Source organism: Leucoraja erinacea, chromosome 3 (genome assembly GCF_028641065.1).
Source record: "Leucoraja erinacea ecotype New England chromosome 3, Leri_hhj_1, whole genome shotgun sequence".
Classification (NCBI taxonomy): Eukaryota; Metazoa; Chordata; class Chondrichthyes; order Rajiformes; family Rajidae; genus Leucoraja; species Leucoraja erinaceus.
In genome coordinates this window covers 55,344,949-55,370,746 of record NC_073379.1, presented here as the reverse complement: position 1 = coordinate 55,370,746, position 25,798 = coordinate 55,344,949, and the positions used below count along the sequence as shown (strand labels likewise).

Here is a 25,798-nt window from a genome sequence, read left to right as displayed (position 1 = left end):
TGTGGGAGGAGTGAGAAACCTCGTGTCTTTAGCGTCTGCCTGCTAAATTCTATGGGTTAACAGTGAGGAGTCGAGGAGGCGAGGAGGCGAGGAGGTTCGGGGTCTGCGCAGGCAAATAACAACCAGCAAGCTGAAGTTTACTTGCTGCTGCCACTTGGCCCTCTTCTCGGGATGTTCCTCAGGATACAAATTGGCATACTTCCACTCCTGTTCCAAAAAGGGGAAGATTCCCGTGTGTAAATTCCTTTAATGTGTCGTGGCTGTTCCACACCATACACCCCATGGACCTGACAGAGCGAGGTCTAAGAGCAATTGCAAGGAGGTCCAAGGTACTGTGACACACACTAAAGCCCCTGCCCCACTTAATGAACTGAACGGAAACCTCTGGAGACTTTGCGCCCCACCCAAGGTTTTCGTGCGGTTCCCGGAGGTTTTTGTCAGTCTCTCTAATGGGCGAAAGTGGTTTCCGCTTCTTCTATGTTCCGGCGATTATTTAAAAAAATTCAAAACCGGCTGCGACTAAAAATAGGTTGCCGTTTTAAAAATCGGTGATTTTTTAGTCTAAGCCGCTTGCGATGCTAGTTGAAGGTGGTTGCCGGAGGTTGCAAGTGGTTGCCAGAGGTTGCAGGTAGTGGAAGGTAAGACCTTCTGTTCAGGTTTCCTAAGTGGGACAGGGGCTTAGGACACATTAGTTTGTGCACATACGCATGTCAGCTTGGCCCCTCACCCCACTCCAGCCACTGGCTCAGCCAATAGCAAATGGAAAATTGTGCAGGTCACTTACCTTCACTGGCATGAACAACATATAGTGCAAAATCATTGGGGTCATTTTCTATCTGTCAAGAAATAAAGATGTGTCAAGGGAGGATAAATTATGATATACCACAACCACGTGCTATACACGAGCACTGTCTTATTTGTGCTACTTACATTATTTTCATCATATTTCTTTCACACTTAATTTGTCAGCTTTCTCCATAAATTCTTACCCTAAATTTCTTGTAAAAAAATCACTTTCTGGTTCAGATTGTAGCAACATGTCCTCACGCTTCTTTAAAATGGCTTTGTGAACATGTCCTCCCACTATCTAAACTTTCTCATGACCATAGATGTTTTCCAGCAAAAGAAAACAATAATTACAGTATTACAATTTATCCACTGATTTTGTTACTCCTCTACCAGAAGATCTAACTTCGAACTGTGGGACTTATTTATCCCAGTTCTTTGGCAGTGTTAGCTAAAGTTGGGTTCAGTGTGCATAACTTCAGGAGCTATAAGTTAATGGTTAAGAACACTAGCACTTCTTCTCAAATGATTTCCTAATTATTTAAAGAAAATCCAAAACACAATTTTTTAAAACAGAATTGAGGTAGAATTCTTAAAGATTGATTGGAGACACCACAGGGATATTTTAGTTTAGTTTAGAGATACAGCGCAAAACAGGCCCTTCGGCCCACCGAGTCCGCACCGACCAGCGACCCCTGCACATTAACACTATTCCACACACACTAGGGACAATTTACACATTCACCAAGCCAATGAACCTACAGACCTGTACATCTTTGGAGTGTGGGAGGAAACCGAAGATCTCGGAGAAAACCCACGGGGCCACGGGGAAAATGTACAAACTCTGTACAGACAGCACCCATAGTCGGGCTCGAATCTGGGTCTCGCGCTGCAAGCTCCGTAAGGCTTCAAATATACCACGGCGCCACCGTGCTACCCAAAATATCAGAGACTTCAGTGACTCCCAGACACCTGTCTGGCCTGGAATAGAAATTATAGTGGCCACATTTGGTTTTAACAGAGTTAAGTTGGGTATGAATGCCTACACTGCTTTCTGTAGGTTGGTCCATCATTTATATATTTTAAAGGGGTTGAGTGTCAGAAAATTAAATACCAGTTTTGCTCTTACTATAGATTTTTAATGCTTTGGGAAAAGCAATGGCTTAAGGGAACACACAAGCTATGTTTGAACAGCGGCTGTTATCCAGGAGAAACAGGGTAAGTCAGTACATCACCCAGAAAACAGAGTGAAAGATTGAATAGCTCCACAAGCGGGTTCATGACGGAAATAGGTGCTGCAAGGGAAGCAGGTCCATGTGAAAGATTGGGAGAATGAGGGGTTGTAGCAGGTTAGATGGGTGAGAGGAGAGGAGTGGACGACAAGGGGATTGGCACAACAAGGTGAGTAGAAACGAAGAACTTTTGGGAGTGGAGGGTCTGTGGAATGAAGGCTCAAGAGGATTGGAAGGAGAGGTGTGGGAACAAAAAAAAATGTGAGTGAGAATGATTGTGAAGGAATATGTGAATAGTAGACCGAGAAAATACAACGAGTGAGCAAGAAAGGGTGATAAATAAATGGGTGCTGAGGGTGTTAGCATATGGCGGTGATCAGAAGCATTACAGATGCTTTAGAATTTAAAAAATGTACCTTGAACTTTTGTAAGAGCAGTGCTATCACCTCCTTGGTTGTCAATGTGCTGTTGATTCTCACACTGGTTACGGAGCCTTTGGTTGGTGTGAAAATGGATGTCTGCAAAACACAAAACCAATACTTTTATACTGCAGGTAATAAGCTTTAATTGTCTGGACTGTCACTTTAATTATTGTATGTTGTATTGCACTGCAAAACTCCATTTTAGGCATTCTATCAAAGTTAAAGAGTTGAAACCTCAGGCTAACACATTGGATACTTTAGACACTTGCATACCCTTCTTCTCCCAGAAATCTGCTTCTGGTTAAAATCTGAATATATTTGATTTATAAGCAGCAATAATAGGTTGCAAATATGTACTTATTGGGATGGATCTTTATTGGATAGCATAGGTAGATACAATCAGGAGCTAACTGTTTGTCATTTTCATTAGACCAATAGGAATCATGGAGTAGCCTCATTGTCAGAAACAAATAGAAATAAACTCAGATAAAAATAATATTTTTGGAGATGTACAAAAATAAACATCCAAATGATAAAATTAAAAAAAAGAAACATGAAACAGTGCCCATAATAGTCATCATCTTCTCCGGAAGGCCTCAATTACACCGGTGGACACAGCAATGTCTCTCTCCCAGGTTACTTGGTGGAAGAGCAGTAATCAGCCACAGTGAAAGGTCATAGATTCTTCCTGCCAGGCCCTGGAGAAAATCTATGAAAGGTTCTCCACCATGTCAGCTTTCCTCTAATTCAAGAAGCCAAAGATCATGAGCTTGAGACAGAAGAGAAATCAGAAATAAGAAAGCAGACTTTTTATGTAGCATAACACCAGCTGGCATCTCTTACAGTCAGTCCACATGTGACCCATAGACTCACCCGGTACAAAAATCATAGGCAGCCTGAGAGTTCATGACACATGAAAAGCAGTGGCAGGAGTAGGTCACTCAGCCTAAGCTGCCATTCGCTATGATCATGGCTGATCATCCACATTTACCACCATGTTCCGGCTCTCTCCCCATATCCTTGGATCCCAATAACCATAAGGCCAGCACCTCCTTTAATATATTTAATTATTTGACTTCAACTACTTTCTGTGGTGAAACATTCCACTAGAATAAAATAGTTTCTTTATTGTCATTGTAACATGAACCATGTACAATGAAATTAAAAAATGTCAGCCAGTCAGTGCACCATTCAAACATTTCTAAAAGCTAGCGATACATACAAGATAAAATATTAAAAGATTTAAATAAATATCACGAAAATAGCACGCATAAACACCCAACCCTCCATCCTTCTGTCGATTTCACAGTGTACCACAGTCCCTTAGTATGTATCGCCCCTGCGTTCCTTGGCGGCTACATTTAGTGCTTTTATAGCAGTGGGGTAAAAACTGTTTTTTAGTCTGTTCGTGCTTGTCCTTGTAGATCTGTACCGTCTGCCTGACGGCAACAGTTCAAACAGGGAGTGTCCGGGGTGGGAAATGTCCTTTATGATACTCTGGGATTTTTTGATGCAGCGGGAACTGTGTAAGTCCTCCAAGGTAAGGAGAGGGCAGCCGACAATCCTCTGGACGTTGTCAATGGCCCTCTGGAGCACTTTCCTCTGAGCCGCTGTGCAGCTAGTTCACCACTCTTTGGGTGAAGAAGTTTCTCCTCATCTTTGTCCTTGTTAGCTTATCCCTTACCTCTAGACAATGACCTCCCACCATCATGACCATCCTTCCTGCATCTGATGTGTCCAGTTCTGTTAGAATTGTGTAGGTTTCAATGAGATTCCCTCTAATTCTTCAGAATTCTTATGAACACTAGACCAATTGACCCAGATTCATTTTATTTGTCATGTAAAAGATCCCGAGAGGGGATAGAAAGGGTGAATGCACAGTCTTACATCCAGAATAGGGGAATCAAGAACCAGAGGACTGAGGTTTAAGGTGAGAGGGGAAAAATTTAATAGTAACCTGTGGGGCAATCTTTCTCACACAGAGGGTAGTGGGTAGATGGTGTATGCTGCCAGAAGATCAGATAAGGTCCTAACGCAGACAAGTGGGATTAGCGTAGATGGGGGACCTTGATCGGCATGGGGATGTTGGACCAAATGGCCTGTTTCCATGCTGTATGACTATAATAATCTTTCTGATTGGATTGTTTTATGCAACATTTTCTAAGGAATAAGCAAATACACATGAACAAATGCCAGACTACTTTCTCCATTGCCTTTCTCTTTTAAAGGGAAGTAATGAGAATGTTGCTCTGCCTTCATTTTGTTATGACCTTCAAAATCAAAATGCATTGCATGCCTTCAAAGTCCAATATATCCCAATGGGGATGTTAGTGCTCAGAGATTGTTTAGCTCCTGCTGTTTACAGTGGAAACATGCATGTAAACCTGACCCCTGCATCAAGTTAATTTTACCAACTCGAGAACTTGTTTGACTTTAATGTTTTGTCATTTCTAGAAATTATATCTCAATATTCTTTCGTTCAATGGCCAGGAAGTGGCCATATTCCAGGTATTTCATTTCCCCCCTCCTCCTAGCTAAAATGTGATTTCAGTGATATATTCAACATTGTTAATATTTCTTATTGATATACTTGCTAAAAAGTTCTATAGAAGCTGTGCCTCAGAAAATGTTTCCCTTTGGCCTTTTCTACCATCCCAGAATTCCAGTGAATACAGAATGAGTTTCACCAGGCTTGGTCACGTGTTTGTCACTTGGCACCCTGAGAGGATTGCATGATATAACTATTGAACAGCTGTTCAACAGCCTAAAATAGCTTGCCCCCTTAATAAGGTTTAAATAACACCATTGTAATTGACACTCTTAATGAAGAGAAAAAGCTATTACTGTTTGACTAATATGGGCAGATCACTGGGAAAACTGAATATAGTTGATGGGGATTATTTCCAACATATGGTACTTTTCTTTAATCTATCTTCTATGCTTTGGATAGGTGGAATTATTCATGTGTGAACTTCATGATCATCCTCGCCAGCGCAAGGTGACATGAATTTAAAAGTTATACCCAAATGTTTCCAATTATAATTTCAAACCATTCACCACAAATAATATATTCAGTAAGACCTTTAACTAAGATTTGTGTGTGTGTAAAATGATTAATGGTGTTTGCTTCATTTAACTGTTAATGAACAAAGTCCTTCTTCAGATTGTGCTGTGAGCCACACCGCCTGAATGAACAGCAACATTTGGTCAGTGTCCAGTTACTCTTTAAACTGCACCTGAGCAGCATGAAATATTGATTTACAGGACTGTCTACATTAGGAAAAAGTAGAAGCAAGCTCATGACAAATTATATATTAACGAGGCGCACCTTGTCCATGCTGACCAAGTTGGCATATTGGGTGAGTCCTATTTGTCTGCATTTAGCTCATCACCCTCTAAACCCCTCGTATGTGCATGTCTGTCCAAATGTCTTTTATTAGACGTAAGAGTGTCCGCTATAGCTTCCTCTGTCAGTTTGTTCCAGATATGGACTGCTCTCTGAGAGATAAAGTCCCCCCCTCTGAGGTCCCTCTTACATATCTCCTCTCTCACCTTAAGCCTATGCCCTCGGGTTTTAGAATCCTCTACTCTGGGAATAAAGATTGTGAGTGTACACTTTATCCATACATTCTACCCATTTATCCAGCAGCTGAAGATAGACACAAAATGCTGGAGTAACTCAGCGGGACAGGCAGCATCCCTGGAGAGAAGGAATGGGTGACGTTTCGGATTTCAGTCTGAAGAAGGGTCTCGACCCAAAACATCACCCATTCCTTCTCTCCAGGGATGCTGCCTGTCCCGCTGAGTTACTCCAGCATTTTGTGTCTATCTTTGATTTAAACCAGCATCTGCAGTTCTTTCCTATACAATTTGTGCTCATTTTTGCTGTGGAATATTCTGAAGCTTTTAAAGAATCTCAATGAGGAATCTGCTTAAAGTGGACAGAAGTTGTCGCTATTATTAAAATCCATCTTCAGAACTTGCCTAAGTCCAGTTTCTTTACTTAATTTTTATTTAGTGGATGGGGATTAGGAAAATAATGGCTTATGTCAAGGAAACAATGTCGTTTATTCTGATTTTATCCATGTAAACTTTCATACTTGCTGAAGGATACGCAAGATTTATTTTGGAAGGGGTTACACATGAGGTTGGCCCCATTACCTTCTAAGAGATACAAATTATTAGGAATGGGAGCGAGGTACAAACTTTGGTGTGTTACCTGTGAAGAAAATTAGCACTTGAAACAAGATCCATTTCAACTTGGGAGATGGGGAAGGAGGAATTACATCTTGGGGCACAGGTAACCTGACATCAGGGACCTATGGCCACTAGTCTTGCTTTATGAGAACTTAGTGGAGTGTTGTGGAGGAACTGTTGGCAGTAATGCCCCTGTCCCACTTAGGAAACCTGAACGGAAATCTCTGGTTTCCGTGAGGTTCCCGGAGGTTTTGGTCACTCTCCTAATGGTCCAAAGTGGTTTCCGCGTAGTCGAGGCTTAATCTATGTTCTTGCGATTATTTCAACAAAACCAAAACCAAAACCGGCCTCGACTTAAAATAGGTTGCCGTTTGGTCGAAGCCAGTGGAGTGGGGTTGCTATTTACTTACAGGCAGTTGAAGGCAATCTCCTTCGCTGACCGGACATTTTGATAGGCTCATTGGAGTTTTCAGCAAAGATCCTGTAGGATCTTTGGTTTTCAGGACCTAGAAGATCCGCTGGAAGGTAAAATGCCCGATGACTTTATTAAACTTCTTAAAACTGTCTCCACTCCTTCTCTCCCCCCTTCTCTCTCCCCTTCACTCCCCTTCTCTCTCCCCTTCTCTCCCCTGCTCTGGCCTTCTCTCCGCTTCTTTCCCCTTCTCTCCCTCCGTCCCGCACTCTCTAAAGGATTTACCATGCTCTGTGGCAGCCATTTACCTTCCTCTTCATCGCGCAGACAGCGTTCTTCCGTTGTCCCTGGCCCCCACCTTCGCGGTGTGTGTGTGTGTGTGTGTGTGTGTGTGTGTGTGTGTGTGTGTGTGTGTGTGTGTGTGTGTGTGTGTGTGTGTGTGTGTGTGTGTGTGTGTGTGTGTGTGTGTGTGTGTGTGTGTGTGTGTGTGTGTGTGTGGTCGGTAGCAATGATCCTATAGGATCTTTGGTCAGTAGATGCAGCTCACGCTTCGGTCGAGTCTTTCCAGGTGAGTGACCAAAACCCCTGGCGACTCATGGAAACCTTGGGTGGGGCGCAAGTCTCCAGAGGTTTCCGTTCAGGTTTCCTAAGTGGGACAGGGGCATTACTCTACAATTTTAATGTTCGGTTGTTACGTGCATAATAAAATCCTGGATTTGATTTGATTGATTTTTTCTGTGAAGAATAAACCTTTTAAGCGCTTCTTACATATTTGGGATGTAAAGAGCATTTCACCATCAATAAGGAACATTTTGAAATTTTATCTCTGCCATTATTTTGTTAGATGTGGTAGTTAATTTGCATGAAATGTGTTCCACGCACATCAAATTGTGTAAGCAATTAATCTCTGTTTTTGATGTTGCTTGAGAGATTACAGAATGCCAGAAGATATCCTTGCTGATCTTTGTTCAAGTTCAAGTTCCATTGGGTGGCACCACCGTAATGGCAGCCTCGCCAGCAGCTGTTAGTCCTTTCACCCTTTTTGTTATTTTAAATGTGTCTAAAAGTATGTTCTAAAGGTTTCTTAGTCTTTTTTGATGTGGGTGATGGGGGGGGTGGATAGGGGGAAACCGTTTCTCAGTCACTTACCTGGACGGAGATGCGTCTTTTCCCCATGTCGCAACTTCCCCCCCCCCTTGGGGCCTACCAACTGGATTGGTGCGGCCTTTTCTAGCTGGAGACCAGCTAGAGCTTCAGCAGCCGATGCAGCACTGAATTCCATCGTGGAGTGGGCTGATCCTTTGTTGGGGATTTCCCGTGTTGGAGCTCCGGAGTGTTGGGCCTGCTGACTTTAACACAGTGGAGCTGTGGTCTGCGGAGCTTCTAACCGCGGTCGGCGCTGACTTTAACATCGCGGAGGTCTGGGATCCCTTGCCGAGCGTCGCCAGTGTTGGAGCTCTGCCCAGCTCGGCCCGTGGACTTCGGAAGCCGCGGTCTCTGGTAGGAAGCAGCCGATTCGGAAATTCCAAGCTGCTGATTGTGTTATTCCGTTCCAACGTCGGAGCTCCGATCATCCCGGCAAGAGGGCCTGAAACAGCGGGCTGTCTGTAGCAACGACTGCAGAGGGTTCAAAGGCCCCGACCACGGGTGAACAAAGTGGAAGATGACTAAACTTTATTGCCTTCCCTCATAGTGGGAAATGATCATTCCGCTGTGTGGGATGTTCATGTTAAACTCTTATTTGTATGGCTGTATGGCAACTCAAATCTCACTGTACCAATTGGTGCATGTGACAATAAATGTAACTTGAACTTGAACTTGAGGATAGTTAAAGCTTCTTTAGGTATGTGAAGAGGAAAAAATAGTTAAGATAAATGTGGCTCCCTTGAAGACAGAAACTGGTGAATTTATTATGGGGGAAAAAATGGCAGACGTATTGAACAGCTACTTTGGATCTGTCTTCACTAAGGAAACAATCTCCCAGATGGCCAGAGGACCTTGGGTGATGAAGGAAATCCACATTAGGCAGGAAATGGTGTTGGGTAGGCTGATGGGATCGAAGGCTGATAAATCCCCACGGCCTGATGGTCTGCATCCCAGGGTACAAGGATGTGGCTCTGGAAATTGTGGGCACATTGGTGATCATTTTCCAATGTTCTATAGATTCAGGATCAGTTCCTGTGAATTGGAGGGTAGCTAATGTTATCCCACTTTTTTAAGAAAAGAGGGAGAGAGAAAACAGGGATTTATAGACCAGTTAGACCAGGTGGGGAAGATGCTGGAGATTACAAAAGATGAAACAGCGGCACATTTGGATAGCAGTAATAGGATTGGTCCGAGTCAGCATGGATTTACGAAGTGGAATCATGCTTGACTAATCTTCTGGAATTTTTTAGGATGTTACAATGATAATGGACAAGGGAGAGCCAGTAGATGTAGTGTACCTGGACTTCCAGAAAGCCTTAGATAAGGTCCCACATAGGAGATTAGTAGGCAAATTTGGAACACATGGTATTGAGGCTAGACATGGATAGAAAATTGGTTGGCAGAAAGGAAACAAAGAGTAGGGATTAACAAGTCCCTTTCAGAATTGCAGGCAGTGACTAGTGGGGTGCTGCAAGGCTCGGTGCTGGGACCGCAGCTATTTACAATATACATTAATGATTTGGATGGAAGGAATTAAAACTAACATTTGCAAATTTGCAGATGTCACAAAGCTGGGTGGCAGTGTGAACTGTGAGGAGGATGCTACGAGGATGCAGGGTGGCTTGGACAGGTTGGGTGAATGGGCAGATGCATGGCAGGTGCAGTTTAATGTGGACAAATATGAGGTTATCACATTGGTGGCAAGAACAGGAAGGCAAATTATTATGGTGTCATTAGGAAAAGGGGAAGTACAATGAGATCTGGGTGTCCTTGTACATCAATCACTGAAAGTAAGCATGCAGGTACACAGGCAGCGAAGAAAGCTAATGGCATGTTGGCCTTCATAACAAGGGTAGTTGAGTTATAGGAGCAGTTGTACAGGGCTCTGGTGAGACCACACCTGGAGTATTGTGTGCAGTTTTGGTCTCCAAATTTGAGGAAGGACATTCTTGCTAATGCAGCATAGGTTCACAAGGTTAATTCCCGGGATGACTGGACTGTCATATGTTGCAAGAATGGAGCGACTGGGCTTGTATATAATGGGATTTAGAAGGATGAGAAGGGATCTTATAGGAACATATAAAATTATTAAGGGATTTGACACAATTAGATACAGGATACATGTTCCCGATGTTGGGGGAGTCCAGAACCAGGGGCCACAGTTTAAGAATAAGGGGTCAGCCATTTAGAACTGGGATGAGGAAAAACTTTTTCACACAGAGCATTGTGAATTTGTGGAATTCTCTGCATCAGAGGGCTGTGGAGACCAATTCTCTGGATGCTTTCAAGAGAGAGTTAGATAGAACTCTTAAAGATAATGCAGACCAGGGATATGGGGAGAGGGCAGGAATGGGGTACTGATTGTGGATGATCAGCCATGATCACAGTGAATGGCGGTGCTGGCTCGAAGGGCCGAACAACCTACTCCTGCACTTATTGTCTATTGTCCTTGTTTTTGTAGAAAATAACTGGATTCTGTCCTCATACCTTGTAGTTGTAAAAATGGCCATTGATGGAAGAGCGATGGCGTTTGGCTTTTTGTGCTGCAGCCACTGCCTGGTTCTTTACCCTCATCTTCACCAGCGACACATCACTCCGGGTACGTATTAAAATGCCACTTTCTGGCTCTCGGTTCCGTTGAGGCTTTAATGTACTGCTTTCAAAGACTTAAAAATGAGAGAAGAATGGATTAATTTGCAACTTTTATGTCCCACCTTTCCCCCCAAGAGCTCAAGCTGGTTAATCCTTTGTCCTCACATTGTCTGGAACAAAATCATTGCTAAATGAACAAACGTCATAAATGCTTGTTAAAATCAGACTGCTGGAATTTTCTGATCATAACTCTAAGTTAAGAGAATATCCAATTACAGAACCAAGCTGACTGCTAGCACTTTTATCTACTATATTTTCTTTAAATCAGAAATTAATTGAATAATGACTGGAAACACCAGATTGTGGTGTGATGGAAAGATGAGTTCAGCACCACAGTTTTAAAGGATTGTAGACTTAATGAAAATATATTTTTCCTAAGTCTCCCTCTTCAATCTCAGTGCAATTTTACATTGTTGACCCTCCCTCACCGTTACTAATGTACACTGGAAGAAAGAGACTTTTCTTATTCACTTGCACAATTGGTCATAATTTCAGGAACATTATCCAGAAAGATTGATGGCATCGTTTTTTAATCAAAATTGACCTAAATTTAAAAAATCTCTGCTTTCCCAACAACATTCAATCTTCCAGCATATGAAGACCAGTGCTGTGGAAAGCCATTAAATATTGACTCAGGAACCTTACCCGGCTGCCGGGCGGCCTCTTGTTCATCAGTTTCCGACCCTGACTCCTCTTCTAGTTCTGCAATGTTGCACAAATTATCAAACTCTCCCCATCGCGTCATTCCTCTGCAAGCACAAGTTAAATAATTTACTGAAATGGCAAAGAAGATGTTAGGTCTCTGAAGAAGGGTTTCGACCCGAAACATCACCTATTCCTTCTCTTTAGAGATACTGTCCCGCTGAGTTGCTCCAGCATTTTGTGGCTACCTTAGGTCTCTGTTGTGTCCTTTTCAAAACCTACAAAATGCCTTTGCAACCAATGAAGTATTTCAAATTTGGAAATGCAACAGCCAATTTGCTCATAATTGCTCTCCCAAACAGCAATGTTTGAGTGACCTGATAATTGATTCAAGTGATAATGATTGACCAGGACGCTGGACACAATGGTTTTGCTTTTCTTTCAAATAGCACCACGTGATCTTTTGTATCCATTGAGGAGAGCAGATCTCAATTGAGGATCTCAATTTAACAATTCATTCAAAATATGGAAACCCTAACATTGCAGTGCATATATGTTCACTAACCACTTGTTGAATAAGACTCAGGAGTGGGTCAAAATGACTCAAAGGTAGTACTGCAATGAATGGTGGGGTTGTGATGGAGATAATGTCCATTGGGTTGAGAAGGAAAGATAGTTTGAGGGTGGTGGGGAATAGCCTATTGGTGGATTAAGATGGAGAATTAGGGTGAATTGAATCTGGGGGAGGGGCTGGTTTGACAGCACTGAAGTATGAGGTCCAAGGGAGATGGGGTAAGATATTTCTGGAGAAAGATGTTAGTCTAGAAGGACAGTACAGCTTGGGGAACTGAGAATAAGTACTATTCTGTACAGAGGACACCATCAGGTAGAATTGAAGCTGGAGTATGAGGATAGAATCTGGCAGACGTATAGTCTGAAGAACAACAATACAGTAATATATGTAATATAATTCTTGGCCCAACAATCCCACAATGAAACTTGCCTGGGATAATGTATCACCCTGTACATTTTATCTACCATGTTGCAGAGCTTAACCCACCTTTTGTTCATCACAGGGTCTGGGGATTGGGCACCTTTTGCTTGTGACTTGGATTTCTCATCATTTATCTGTAATCTTATTGGTTGGTGTACACCCCACGAAATATCCAGTAATCCTTCCAAGACAATCCTTCCATTGATCTACATAGCGAAATGTTGAAGTTAAATGCTTAACTTTAGTTAAATAGATTCAAACATTACACTCAGCCCCCTAATGAGCTCAACAGCTTAGGGCGACAGATGGCGCAATGGGCTAAGTGTTTGGCTGGCGACCGGAAGGTAGCCGGTTCGAATCCCGCTTGGAGTGCATACTGTCGTTGTGTCCTTGGGCAAGACACTTCACCCACCTTTGCCTGCGTGTGAATGTGTGTGAATGTGTGTGAGTGATTGGTGGTGGTCGGAGGGGCCGTAGGCGCAGATTAGCAGCCACACTTCCGTCAGTGTGCCCCAGGGCAGCTGTGGCTACAGAAGTAGCTCACCACCACCGAGTGTGACTGAGGAGTGATTGAAGAATGCGATGTAAAGCGCCTTGAGTATCTAGAAAGGCGCTATATAAATCCCATCCATTATTATTATTATAACTGAAATATGTTCTCTTCACGTTCCATGAAGTGTTTACTTCTCGAAGATTATACCCAAAATATTTCAATTCCATTTCTTAACTCTTTTTGCACTGTTTTTCACAGATGAGGTTGCTCTCATTCTTCCTGCTGGCATTTACAAATGAAACATTTGACTTTCATATCCCTATTTAGCCTTTGGATTTTCAGTGCCATTCCCAACCATTTTTTACAGTTTATGTTGAGTGGATGAATCAAGCTGCATCAACCACTTCATTTCACTTATCAATGTTTATGTGGGAATAGTATATCTGTTATCTGATTTGTGAGGTTAGTAATCTTGATTTATGTTAACACACCAAGGCAAAGCCAGATATCAACGATGAATACTCCAGGATTCTTTCGGAACAAATGAAATAGATTAGGCAGAGTCAAAGATGGAGACAATTATACCTTAGAAGAAGTGGTGAATGTATCTTACATTTCTTACAGGTACTGTTGGGCAGTTAATTCTGTCGATCGTATCTGTTTGCATTGATTATGTTAGCTGCTTTCTTACCATTACATTGTACTTTGCTTCCAGGTTTGCTTCCATTCATGCTTGGAGATTAACTATTTTTTACCAGAAAATGGGCGGATATATTAAATAACTTTAACTTCCGGACAATATGAATGGTCTATAAAATATACTGTACTTACATCATAATATGACAGTTGAAAATTCTTCTTATCTTCATGAAAGCAATTGTATGTTTTTAACAATGACAAAAACTCAAGCCTGAGGAATAGAAAAATGCATTTTTCAGAATCCATTCCAGCTATCAGAATTGTTTTTCATAGTTTTGTAATGAAACTGTCTTATCATTCATGTGATTAAAAGGAGAGGCAGTATGAATAGGAAGTGTGGTGGGTCTCTTCATAAAGGATTGGATTGATATAGGAGAACATACAAAGTGACAGACTTCAGAATTAGGACCAGCAATAAGCTGCTTGACCCCATATGTCTGCTTCTCCATATAATAAGGTCATGGCTGATGTGAGTGAAATCTCAATGATCTGATTGTAACCTGGGGATAAATGATCTTGGGAAGATCACAAGGTCAGTTTTCTTGGGAGTTTGAAATAAACACATGCAATGGTTGAATGAGCCCCATAATGAATGAATTGATGAATAAGTTTATTGGCCAAGTATTCACATACAAGGAATTTGCCTTGGTGCTCCGCCTGCAAGTGACAAAAAGACATACAGTGACAGTTAGGAATAATACAATAAACATTAAACATTAATAATAAATCATTATTGATTAGACATGTGAATTAAATAAAATACCAGAGCAAAAGTAACCATAGTGCAGCACAGTGTTTATATCAAGAAATAATGAGCTTGTATGGAATATTCTTGGTAACTTAAATGTTCATATTATTTGGATAAATCAAAAAGGTGATTCTTCAGTCTGAAGAAGCGTCTCGACCCGAAACGTCACCCATTCCTTCTCTCAATAGATGCTGTCTCACCCGCTGAGTTACTCCAGCATTTTGTGTCTACCAAGGTGAAATTTAAGATGAGTTCATTAAGTATATCCAGGAACCAATCAGAAAATAGATCATTTTGAATAAAGTCACGTGTAATGAGAAAGTATCCTTTGGGAAAGGATAATCATAAACTGATCGAGTTTCATATTCAGTTTGAAATTGAGAGACTAAGTCTGAAATCAGTGTCCTATACTTTAGAAAGGCAATTATGAGGTGGACTAAGGCAGACTAGGAAAAGGTGAAATGGCAAGACAGTGGAGAAGCACCTAACAGATGTTGAAGATAATATTTTACATCTCCCCACAAATGTATTCCATTGCTAAATAAAGATTCTTCAAGAAGGATAATTGATCTATGGATATTTAAAAAAACTAAGAATAGTGTCAGCTTGAAAGGAAATATATATAAACTAGACTAAGTGGGACCTGTTGGAATTTGCACTGCCTTTTTACTTCAACCCAAACCCCCCCCAAACAACCATTTGCACTGCCTTTTTACTTCAAACCAACCATATTTTCATTTTCAAACCACATTAAGGGCACTCACAGTTGAGTAGACATGTGTTCAGTGTTATTCAGAGAGACATGAACCTCTCGCTTCCTCCATCTTGCACAGACTGAGTGAGGCACACAACTTCCAGGTTTTATAGTCCCTCCCCCCTCCCACCAGCAGGGGCAGCAGAGAGAATGGCAACATTTTAAAAAAACATTAATATATCTCTGATTTTTCATCGATGGGAAAATCGTCCTCCGGTCCCGAAAGGCGGAGGAGGGCTCTGAGCGAGGTGGCCAAAAATGACGGCTGTAGGTGGCGGCGTTCTCTCGGAAATCACAGCACAGCGAGTCAAAAGCGGTCAAGATCAGACTTTTAGTAATATAGAAGATAGTAAAAGGGTAGCGGTAGTGAAGAAAATGTGTAAACTGTTAGGGTGATAAAAGAAAATAAGAGGGGCAAGATAGATTGCGGGAGAAAATTAACAAGATAAATAAAATTGTGCAATAAGAGTGTCCACACTACAAAAAGAGAGAGACCAATGAAATATTATTCTCTTCGAGGTTTGAATAATAGGAAATAAAGAAATCGATGAGATCTTGAACAAGTATTTTGTATCTGTTTTGACAGTTGAAGATGTTAAAGCATTCCAATAATAGGAAAGATTTATTCCACATTAATAATCATTGTTTCAAATGTGATGGAGAGAGTACAAATAAATATGAAGGCTGGCAGATCCTCTGGACCTTCCCACCTGCATCCTATAGTCTGATATGTTAGCACTGATAGCAGATATGTTAGTTCTGTTCTTCCCTACATTCTGGAAGGTCAGAGTTAATAGAAAAATTGCAAATATATACCCATAGTCATTAAAATGGGGGTAGATAGAGTACAAAATTAGTTAGTCTAACATCCATTGTTGGGAAAATGTTGGATCTGTTAATGTGGGCAAAGTCCCTAAGAATCACAGATGGTTACAGCACAGAAGGAGGCATGAGTTGAGTTCATAACTTCTCCATGTAAGAACAAGTCATAATAAGAAAGAAAGCACATCAATGCCTCTTCTTACTGAGAAGATTATGGAGATTCATTATGTCAGAGAGAATTATCTTGAACTTCTACAGGTGTACAGTAGAGATCATATTGACTGGTTGCGACACGGCCTGGTTCGGCGACTTGAATGCCCAGGTGCGAATTAGACTGCAAAATATTGTGAACACTGCCCAGCCCATCACGGGTTCTGACCTCCCCATCATCGAAGGGATTTATCAGAGTTATTGCCTCAAAAAGGCAGCCAGTATCAACAGAGATCCATACCACCCTGGCCACACTCCTGCCATTGGGAAGAAGGCACAGGAGCCTGAAAACTGTAATGTTCAGGTTGAGGAACAGCTTCTTCCCTACAGCCATTAGGCTATTAAACACTACAACCTCAAATAAGGTTATTTTGGCGTTGTTTGTTTTATATGGAAATATAGAGAAAAACCTTCCTTCCACAGATGCTGGCTGACTAGTTGAGTTTCTCCACAGTTTGTGTTTGCTCAAGATTCCAGCATCTGCAGTTTCTTGTGAAGAATTTTGTTTTGTGTGATATCCAGGTTAATCATTTCATGCATGTGGACATCAGCACAAAAGGGAAAAAGAAACAGAGTGCAGAATATATGTTACAGCTACAGAGAAAGGGCAGTTAAAAGTAAGGGGTGCAAAGCGGTAGATTGGAGATTGGAGTTTTGACCCAACTCATCCAGGCCAACTAAGAAGCTCATTTAAGCTTGTCCCATTTGCCTGCGTTTGACTCATATCCTTCTATTTTGACTTTTCTGGTATGTATTTTCAAGCATTTGTATCTCCTGCCTGACAAGAGAGGGAGAAGAGAGAATGACCAGGATGTGAGTGATTCTTGGCTGCTTTCCCAAAGTAGTCTGAAGTGTAAATGAAGTTGATGTGAGGGAGTCTGGTTTGCATGATGTACTGGGATGCGTTCTAATTCTCAACAACTCTCTAACAACTCTCTAATTTTTTGTGGTTTTGGGCAGAGCAGTTACTATACCAAGCTCTGATGCAATTAGAAATTGGTTAGAGTCATTGGAGATATGCCACATTTTCTTAGACCTCTGAGGAAGTAGAGGCATTTGTGTGTTTTTTTGGTTATTAGTGTCAATGTGGTTGGATCAGGGGAATATTTACATTTAGGAACTTGATGGTCTTGACCATTTCCACTTTAGCACCATTAATGCAAACTGGGGTGTCTACTCTATCTCGCTTCCTGATGTTGATGACCAACTCTTTTGCAGCAAAGAATGATTTTAGGCACCAAGCTACTAAGCTCTCTATCTCCTGCCTGTTTAAGAAAGAACTGCATATGCTGGAAAAATCAAAGGTAGACAAAAAATGGTGGAGAAACATAGCGGGTGAGGCAGCATCTATGGAGAGAAGGAATAGCCGACGTCGCCTATTCCTTCTCTCCATAGATGCTGCCTCACCCGCTGAGTTTCTCCAGCATTTTTTGTCTATGTCCTTCCTGTACTCTATCTTGTCATGGTTTCAGATCCAACCCACTACAGAGGTGTCATCTGCAAACCTATTATTGCATTTAGAGCAGAATTCGGCCATACAAACTGTGTGTGTACATGGAGTATATGAAGGGGCTAAGAACCCATCCTTACAGAATTATTGTGGAGGATGTCTTATCGCCTGTGCTTGCTAATTGTGTTCTATGGGTCAAGAAGTCAAGGATCCAGTGCAGAGGGGTTGCTTATTTCTAGTTCCAGTTGGCAGACATTACCAGGAAATGTGACTATACACAGAATATCTTGAATCAGATGGCAGAGATTTCGAAAGAAGGGATAATTTAATCTCTCAGTGAATGTAAATCTCGTATCTTGTTTCTTGTATCTTGAATATTCTAGTTCAGAGAGCCATTGAGGACTGAAGGCATAAGCAGGAGAATAGAGACCAGGTTAGCCACGATTATACCAAATGGCTGAAAAGTCTTAAAAAGCCTTATCGTCTGCTGCTTCTATTTACAATTTTCTATGTTCTTCTGTTGAATTATTCTGAATTATTGTATTGATTCGCATCATCTTAATCTGGCATTCATGGCTTTTGGAACCAAGTTCCCGATAAGTGCCCTCAGTAACAATATCTATTGTCATCATAGTTTTAACACAGAAAAATGTTGCAAGGTGGATTATCAAACAAAAATTTACATAGAATCATTTAAAGTAATGTCTGGAATAAAATGTTAGTTAAAGAGGTAGGTTTTAAAGGAAGAAAGTGAGGTGGGCCTGGGGTTGAGGGGGAGAATTCCAGACTTTCGGCTTTGGCGACTAAAAGCAGAGCCTACAGATGGAGTCATTAAATATGATCAAATTGTATGCACAATTATAGGAGGGCAGATATTTTGCGAGGGCAAAAGCTATAGAAGGTTGTAACAATAACAAGGAGGAATTCCATGATTTGCAATCGAGGTATTGCTTATGCAGGAGACAATTTTGGTGATGAATGGTCATGATTAAGGGGTGAGGGTTAGCATGCGTGAAGCAGAGGATTGGATTACTTCTTGTTAGCTACATGGCAGGAAAAACTCTAAAAGACTTAAGGCATCCAGATATTTTTTTGTTAGCTTTCAATTACAAATATTCTAACTCAACATGAATGTGCTTCATATGTTTGCATACTATGTTACAGCCAAAAATGAATGAATGAATACGTTTATTGGCCAAGTACGTACACAAACAAGGAATTTGTATTACAAATATTGTTTTCATTCATATATTAAGGATGCTCCACCAAAAATCATTACTTTATAGTATTGACTACAAAGAAATCAAAGATAAGTAAGCCTTCTAAAAGGAATCTTGGTACCTGGAAATAGTCTTGCCTTTTTGAACTTGGATTTCAGGCTGCAGATGTACAGTGTTCATGACAAGTACATTTATTCAGAGAGGATGGAAACCTAAGGAGCTAAATAAAAGAAAATGATTTTTATATTACAACATGCAATGATTATTGTGATATTCTTCACAGAGCCATATATAGTCCTGAAACTTTCTGAAAGTATCCACATTCAATGCTGAGGTGATAACTGGGAAGCTGAACTCCCTGAGTGACAACATCTAGTTCACCCAGTCCGAGTCCTGCACAGTGTGACTAGTCACATTGGCCCGAACAAGCTCAGCTCATGAAACTTTTGAAATCAATAAACTCTAAAATACCATCTCCACTTTTGGCTTTCATCAGCTGTGTGAATGCTGCTGAAGTTGGCTGAATGCCCCTAGAGTCATGGTGTTATACAGTATGGAAACAGGCCCTTAGGCTCAACTTGCTCATGCTGACCAAGATGCCTAATTTACGCTAGGCCTATTTGACTATGTTTGGCTCATATCCCTCTAAATCCTTCTTATTCATGTATCTATCCAAATGTTTTTTATATGTTGCTATAGTACCTGTCTGAACCACCTCCTCTGACAGATCGTGCCATATACCCTCTGTTCTTATATTTTTTAATTAAGTGAACAAATAATATTAAAATTATTACAATTAAAATAACTTAAAAACACTATCAAATAATTAAGACAATTAAAGCAAACACAAATAATTAAAAAACTGTAGATATATGTTTTTAGCACAACACGGAATGGCGGAGATTTCCTATCCAGTTCCAATGCCTTGAGGCAAAGTTATCAGGCCGTAATTTATTTATATAAAAATTCATAGGAAGATATGGTGAAGATTCTAGATGGGGTTAGAAGGGAGAGATAGATCAACCATGATTGAATAATAATCACCCTGTCCCACTTAGGAAACCTGAACGGAAACCTCTGGAGACTTTGCGCCCCACCCAAGGTTTCCGTGCGGTTCCCGGAGGTTGCGGGTGGTTGCCGGAGGTTGCAGGTAGTGGAAGCAGGTAGTGAGACTGACAAAAACCTCCGGGAACCTCCGGGAACCGCACGGAAACCTTGGGTGGGGTGCAAAGTCTCCAGAGGTTTCCGTTCAGGTTTCCTAAGTGGGACAGGGAAGAAAACGCATCATCAATTCTTTGAAGAGATGATACCTGATCTGCTGATCCTTTCCAACATTTTCTGTTTTTAAAACCAGCAGAGTTTGTAGAGAGTTGAAAGGTTATGACTAGGACTTCTGCAATACTCTCCCTTCCTTCCCTCAGCAATCCAGGTGATTTATTTATTTTGGGGCAGCAAACATTCATACCTCTCAAATTATCATTTTTAGCCCATCTAGAATGTTTCCATCTCCACAGGTTGAACTGCTAAGTGTTTCCAACATTTTAAAATTTCCAGCTTCTGCAGTTTATTTTTCAATTATAGATTCAGAAGTAACAAAAACAGAAGGCTGGATGAACTCAACGGGTTGGGCAGATGCGAGAGACGCAAATGATGTAGGTCAACATTTCGGGTTGAGACCCTGCATCAAGACTGAGAGGAACAGGGAAGATTTCCAATATAGAGCAGAGCAGGGGGTGAGGGAGAAGACAGAGGCTGGTGCGTGACAGGTGGAGACAGATGAGGAGGGAATGGTGAACAGATTGGATCAGGTGAAGAGAAGACAAGAGGTGGGAGGGAAGACAAATGGAGACGACAACTAGGGGGACAGATGAGTTTGTGTGGGGGTATGTAGGGGATTGCAGACAATTAATGGGATTAGTGTCTTGTCAGAGTCAGAGTCAGAGTCAGAGTCAATTTAATTGTCATTTGGACCCCTGGAGGTCCAAACGAAATGCCGTTTCTGCAGCCATACATTACATACAAATAGACCCCAGACACAACAATAATTACATTTAACATAAACATCCATCACATAGCTGTGATGGAAGGCCAAATAAACTTATCTCTCCACTGCACTCTCCCCCCCCCGATGTCAGAGTCAAAGTCATAGCCCCCAGCTGGCGATGGCGATTGTCCCGCGGCCATTAAAGCCACGCCGGGTGGTGCGAGGTCGCACACCGGGTCTTGGTGTTAGAGCCCCCGGTGTGCGCTAGCAATTCCGCGGCCATTCCAGCCGCGCGGGGGGCAGTGGAGTCAGGCCCCGCTCCAGGAGCTCTTCAACCCCGCAACTCGGGCAGGAGAAGTCGCCGTTGCAGGAGCCCTGAGAAGCGGTCTCCCTCCAGGGAGCCGTGGGCCCCGGAGCCGTCGTCCACAGACCCGTCGTTGGAGCCTCCGACTCTCCGGTAGCAGCAGCAGCAGCAGCAGCAGCAGCAGCAGCAGCAGCATGACAGCAACGACAGCCACAGCAGCAGCAGCGCTCCTCTACCGCTCCACCGACGGTCTCGGCCAGCTCCGCGACGGCAACGGTGAGTCGACACTTGAGTCCCCGGTCTATTCCAGTTGGAGGCCGCTCCTCGTTGCGGCCTCAACGACACCTGAGACCCGACGAGTCTCCAGTGCAGGGAGAGATTCAAAAAGTTTCCCCCCCCCCTTCCCCCCAACACACACACCCCCCAACATAAAATGCATAAAAACACAGACAAAAAATAATAATAAAATAATAAAAACGCGGACAGGCTGCAGAGGCCGCTGCTGGCCAGAGCCGCGCCGCCCACCGGATACCTTGCAGAGAAATGATGAGAATAGGACAAAATGATAGAGTCATACAGCATGGAAACAGACCCTATGACCCAGCTTGCCTACACCGACCAACATGTCTCATCCACACTAGTCCCACCCGACTGCGTTTGGCCCATATCCCTTTAAACCTATCCTATCCATGTACCTGTCTAAATGTTTCTTAAACGTTGCGATAATACCTGCCTCGACGGCCCCATCCGGCAGCTCCTTCCATACACCCATCACCCTTTCATGTAAAAATGGTACCTCTTAAGTTCCTATTAAATCTTCCCTCTCACCTTAAACCTATGTCCTCTGTTCTCGATTCCCCTACTTTGGGCAAGAGACTTTTACCCCATTTACCCGATCTATTCCGCTGAGATTTTGTACACTTCTATAAGGTCACCCCTCGTCCATTTGTGAACCAATGGTTCAATGGTACTATATTGTCATGTGTACCGAGGTACAGTGAAATTTGATTTTCCATAATCATACAAAAAAAAGCAACAAGATAAATAAACACGTAAAGATTAAACATGGACTTAAACAGCCACCATGGTGGCATGTGAGAATCCCCAGGGCACATAGCATAAGCGGAGACAGAGAGCCATCAGTTCAATGTCTGGGCCACACACATGCACCTTCACCGTGATATGACCAGAGTTGTACCGACCGCTGTCACTCTCTCTGCAGTCCAAGCTCGCCCGAACAGTCAGAAAGCCTGTTCGGCCGACTCCAGGATGTCCTCATGGAGCGATGTCCCAGCAAATACTGAGATCAGTGCACTAACGGCAATCCCTCCGAGTTCTCACCAGTGCAGTCTGCACGTCCATTTTGTTTTTCGGGGACCTCACATTCCCCACTATGATGGAAAGCAAATAATTTGTACCTTGTTTCCAACTTTTCTCCCGCGGTCGGGGCAATTGAAAATCCGCAGTCGGGGCGATCGAACCTCCCGCAGTCGGTGGTCGAAGCCCCCGCCTCGGGGTGATTGAGGCTCTCGCGATCGGGGTGATCGAAGCTCCTGTGGTTGGAGCTCCTGAAGTCGATCCCTAAGAAAGGGATCGCCAACTCCACGATGTTAAGGCGGCAGTGCGGATGGAGATACGATACGGAAAAAGTTGCATCTCCGTCAAAGGAAGAGATTAAAAAAATTCCCTCAACCCCCCCACCCCACCCCCACATAATACAAAAACTAAAGATACACTAAAACGTACAAATAAAAATAGACTAAAAATAACAAAAGAAGAAAGTGACGAGACAGGCTGTGGGCGAGGCTGCCATGTACAGCGCCACCCAGTGTTATTCCAAGTAATAGAGTCCCAGTCTGCTCAACCTCTCCCTATAGCTCAGTCCTTCGAGTCCTGGCAACATCAACAGGGAGATGGCATCAGCCATGGACATGTGGCAGTCGAAGGATATTAGCTACAAGGAGCGGATGGAGAACTGGTAGAAATTCATAAAATATTGGGTAGAATAGATAGAGTAGACAGTCAGAACCTTTCTTACAGAGTGGAAATGTCAAAGATTAGAGGGCACAGGTTTAAAGTGAGAGGGGGAAAGTTTAAAGGAAATGTATGGGATCAGATGTTTTACACTGAGACTGTGTGTCTGCAACTTGCTGCCTGGGATGGTGGTGGAGGCAGTTTCGACCGTGGAGTTGAGAGGCATTTAGATAGGTACATGAAAATGCAGGAAATGGAGGGATATTGTTATAGAAACATAGAAACATAGAAACATAGAAATTAGGTGCAGGAGTAGGCCATTCGGCCCTTCGAGCCTGCACCGCCATTCAATATGATCATGGCTGATCATCCAACTCAGTATCCCGTACCTGCCTTCTCTCCATACCCCCTGATCCCCTTAGCCACAAGGGCCACATCTAACTCCCTCTTAAATATAGCCAATGAACTGGCCTCAACTACCCTCTGTGGCAGAGTTCCAGAGATTCACCACTCTCTATGGAAAAAGTTCTTCTCATCTCGGTTTTAAAGGATTTCCCCCTTATCCTTAAGCTGTGACCCCTTGCCCTGGACTTCCCTAACATCGGGAACAATCTTCCTGCATCTAGCCTGTCCAACCCCTTAAGAATTTTGCAAGTTTCTATAAGATCCCCTCTCAATCTTCTAAATTCTAGAGAGTATAAACCAAGTCTATCCAATCTTTCTTCATAAGACAGTCCTGACATCCCAGGAATCAGTCTGGTGAACCGTCTCTGCACTCCCTCTATGGCAATATGTCCTTCCTCAGATTTGGAGACCAAAACTGTACGCAATACTCCAGGTGTGGTCTCACCAAGACCCTGTACAACTGCAGTAGAACCTCTCTGCTCCTATACTCAAATCCTTTTGCAATGAAAGCTAACATACCATTCGCTTTCTTTACTGCCTGCTGCACCTGCATGCCTACAATGACTGGTGTACCATGACACCCAGGTCTCGCTGCATCTCCCCCTTTCCCAATCGGCCACCATTTAGATAATAGTCTGCTTTCCTGTTTTTGCCACCAAAATGGATAACCTCACATTTATCCACATTATACTGCATCTGCCAAACATTTGCCCACTCACCCAGCCTATCCAAGTCACCCTGCAGTCTCCTATCATCCTCCTCACAGCTAACACTGCCCCCCAGCTTAGTGTCATCTGCAAACTTGGAGATATTGCCTTCAATTCCCTCATCCAGATCATTAATATATATTTTAAATAGCTGGGGTCCCAGTACTGAGCCTTGGGGTACCCCACTAGTCACTGCCTGCCATTGTGAAAAGGACCCGTTTACTCCTACTCTTTACTTATGTGAAGGCAGAGGAGAGTAGTTTACCTTGGCATCATATTTGGCACAGATATTATGGGCTGAAGAGCCTGTTCCTATGCTGGCTGTACTGTTCTAGATTCTAAAGTGCCTGACAGTTTAGTTTAGTTTATTATCGTCATAGTCCAACACAGACGTTTATGTCTGTGTTGGACTATGGTGATGTTTTATATATGGATGCATCTTCAAAATGCCTACAGTCTTTGGACACGGTCTACCACGGAGCACTGAGATTTGTTACTAATTTTAAAACCCTCACGCACCTCTACTCTTTGTATGCTCGTTGGATGGTTTACCCTGTCCACCCGCAGACTCCATCATTGGCATATCCTTATTTATAAGACTATCCTTGGTGTTCTTCCTTCATACCTGCAGAAGTATGTGATTCAAAAAAGCACAGGAACTTATCAGCTGCGCTCTGAGGACTTGTTCTTACTAACTGTACCTAAAGTCCATACTGAACTGGGGAAAAGGGCATTTAGTTATGCTGCTCCCTTCGCATGGAACCAGCTGCAGAATGAACTGAAACTTAAGGAGCTGGTTTCTATAAACAGATTTAAATCCCTTCTTAATGATGTTAATGATGTCTGTACATGCTTTGTTTGATGATGTTTTGACTGTGACTATTTATATGTTCTCTGTTGTTTTTAAATTATTGTCTGTCACTGTGGAACTGTGCTGCTGCCTGTCTTGGCCAGGACTCTCTTGTAAAATAGATTTTTAATCTCAATGAGACTTCTCCTGGTTAAATAAAGGTTAAAAAAATGTATACCAAGGTACAGTGGAAAGCTTTTGTTTTGTGTGCTGTCCAATCAAAGACAATACTATACATGAATACAACCAGGTTGTCCACTGTGCACAGGTAAATGATAAACGGTACAACATTTAGTGCAAGATATACATTGAAATCCATAAAAGTCCAATTTAAGGCGAGTTCAAATGTCTCCAATGAGGTAGATGGGAGCTCAGGGCTGCATTAACTGATGAGAGGACTTGTGTAGGAAGGAACTGCAGATGCTGGTTTACACCGAAGATAAACACAAAAGGCTTCAATGGGCCAGGCAGCACCTCTGGAGAAAAATAATAGATGACATTTTGGGTCGAGACCCATTTTCAGACAGTCAGGTGAAAGGAAAACAGGAGATATGAATGGTAAATAGAACAAATGAATAAAATATATGCAAAAAACAACGATGATCAAGGAAAGGTGGAGCCCACAATGGTTCATTGTTGGCTGTGGAGTAGGCAATAACGAGTTATACAGTGGTAGCGAGTCTGGGTTAAAATGT

At 42.5% G+C, this 25,798-nt stretch overlaps 1 protein-coding gene across 2 annotated transcripts in view; it reads right to left on the bottom strand.

The window, feature by feature from the left end:
* The window catches only part of rassf6 (Ras association domain family member 6), a 42,109-nt gene that overhangs the window by 3,912 nt on the left and 12,399 nt on the right, over nucleotides 1-25,798 (bottom strand). Inside the window, exons 1-8 of one of the 2 annotated variants that reach the window (XM_055632728.1) lie at nucleotides 22,586-22,716; nucleotides 19,001-19,099; nucleotides 13,808-13,886; nucleotides 12,550-12,689; nucleotides 11,493-11,596; nucleotides 10,683-10,861; nucleotides 2,435-2,536; nucleotides 785-836 (exon numbers count right to left, since the gene is read on the bottom strand). In XM_055632728.1, coding sequence (XP_055488703.1) covers nucleotides 785-836; nucleotides 2,435-2,536; nucleotides 10,683-10,861; nucleotides 11,493-11,596; nucleotides 12,550-12,689; nucleotides 13,808-13,886; nucleotides 19,001-19,059 — 715 coding nt within the window. In that variant the 5' untranslated portion in view covers nucleotides 19,060-19,099; nucleotides 22,586-22,716. Of the gene's footprint in view, nucleotides 1-784; nucleotides 837-2,434; nucleotides 2,537-10,682; nucleotides 10,862-11,492; nucleotides 11,597-12,549; nucleotides 12,690-13,807; nucleotides 13,887-19,000; nucleotides 19,100-22,585; nucleotides 22,717-25,798 lie in introns of those variants that run through there. The other variant, XM_055632727.1, reaches the window with a different exon arrangement.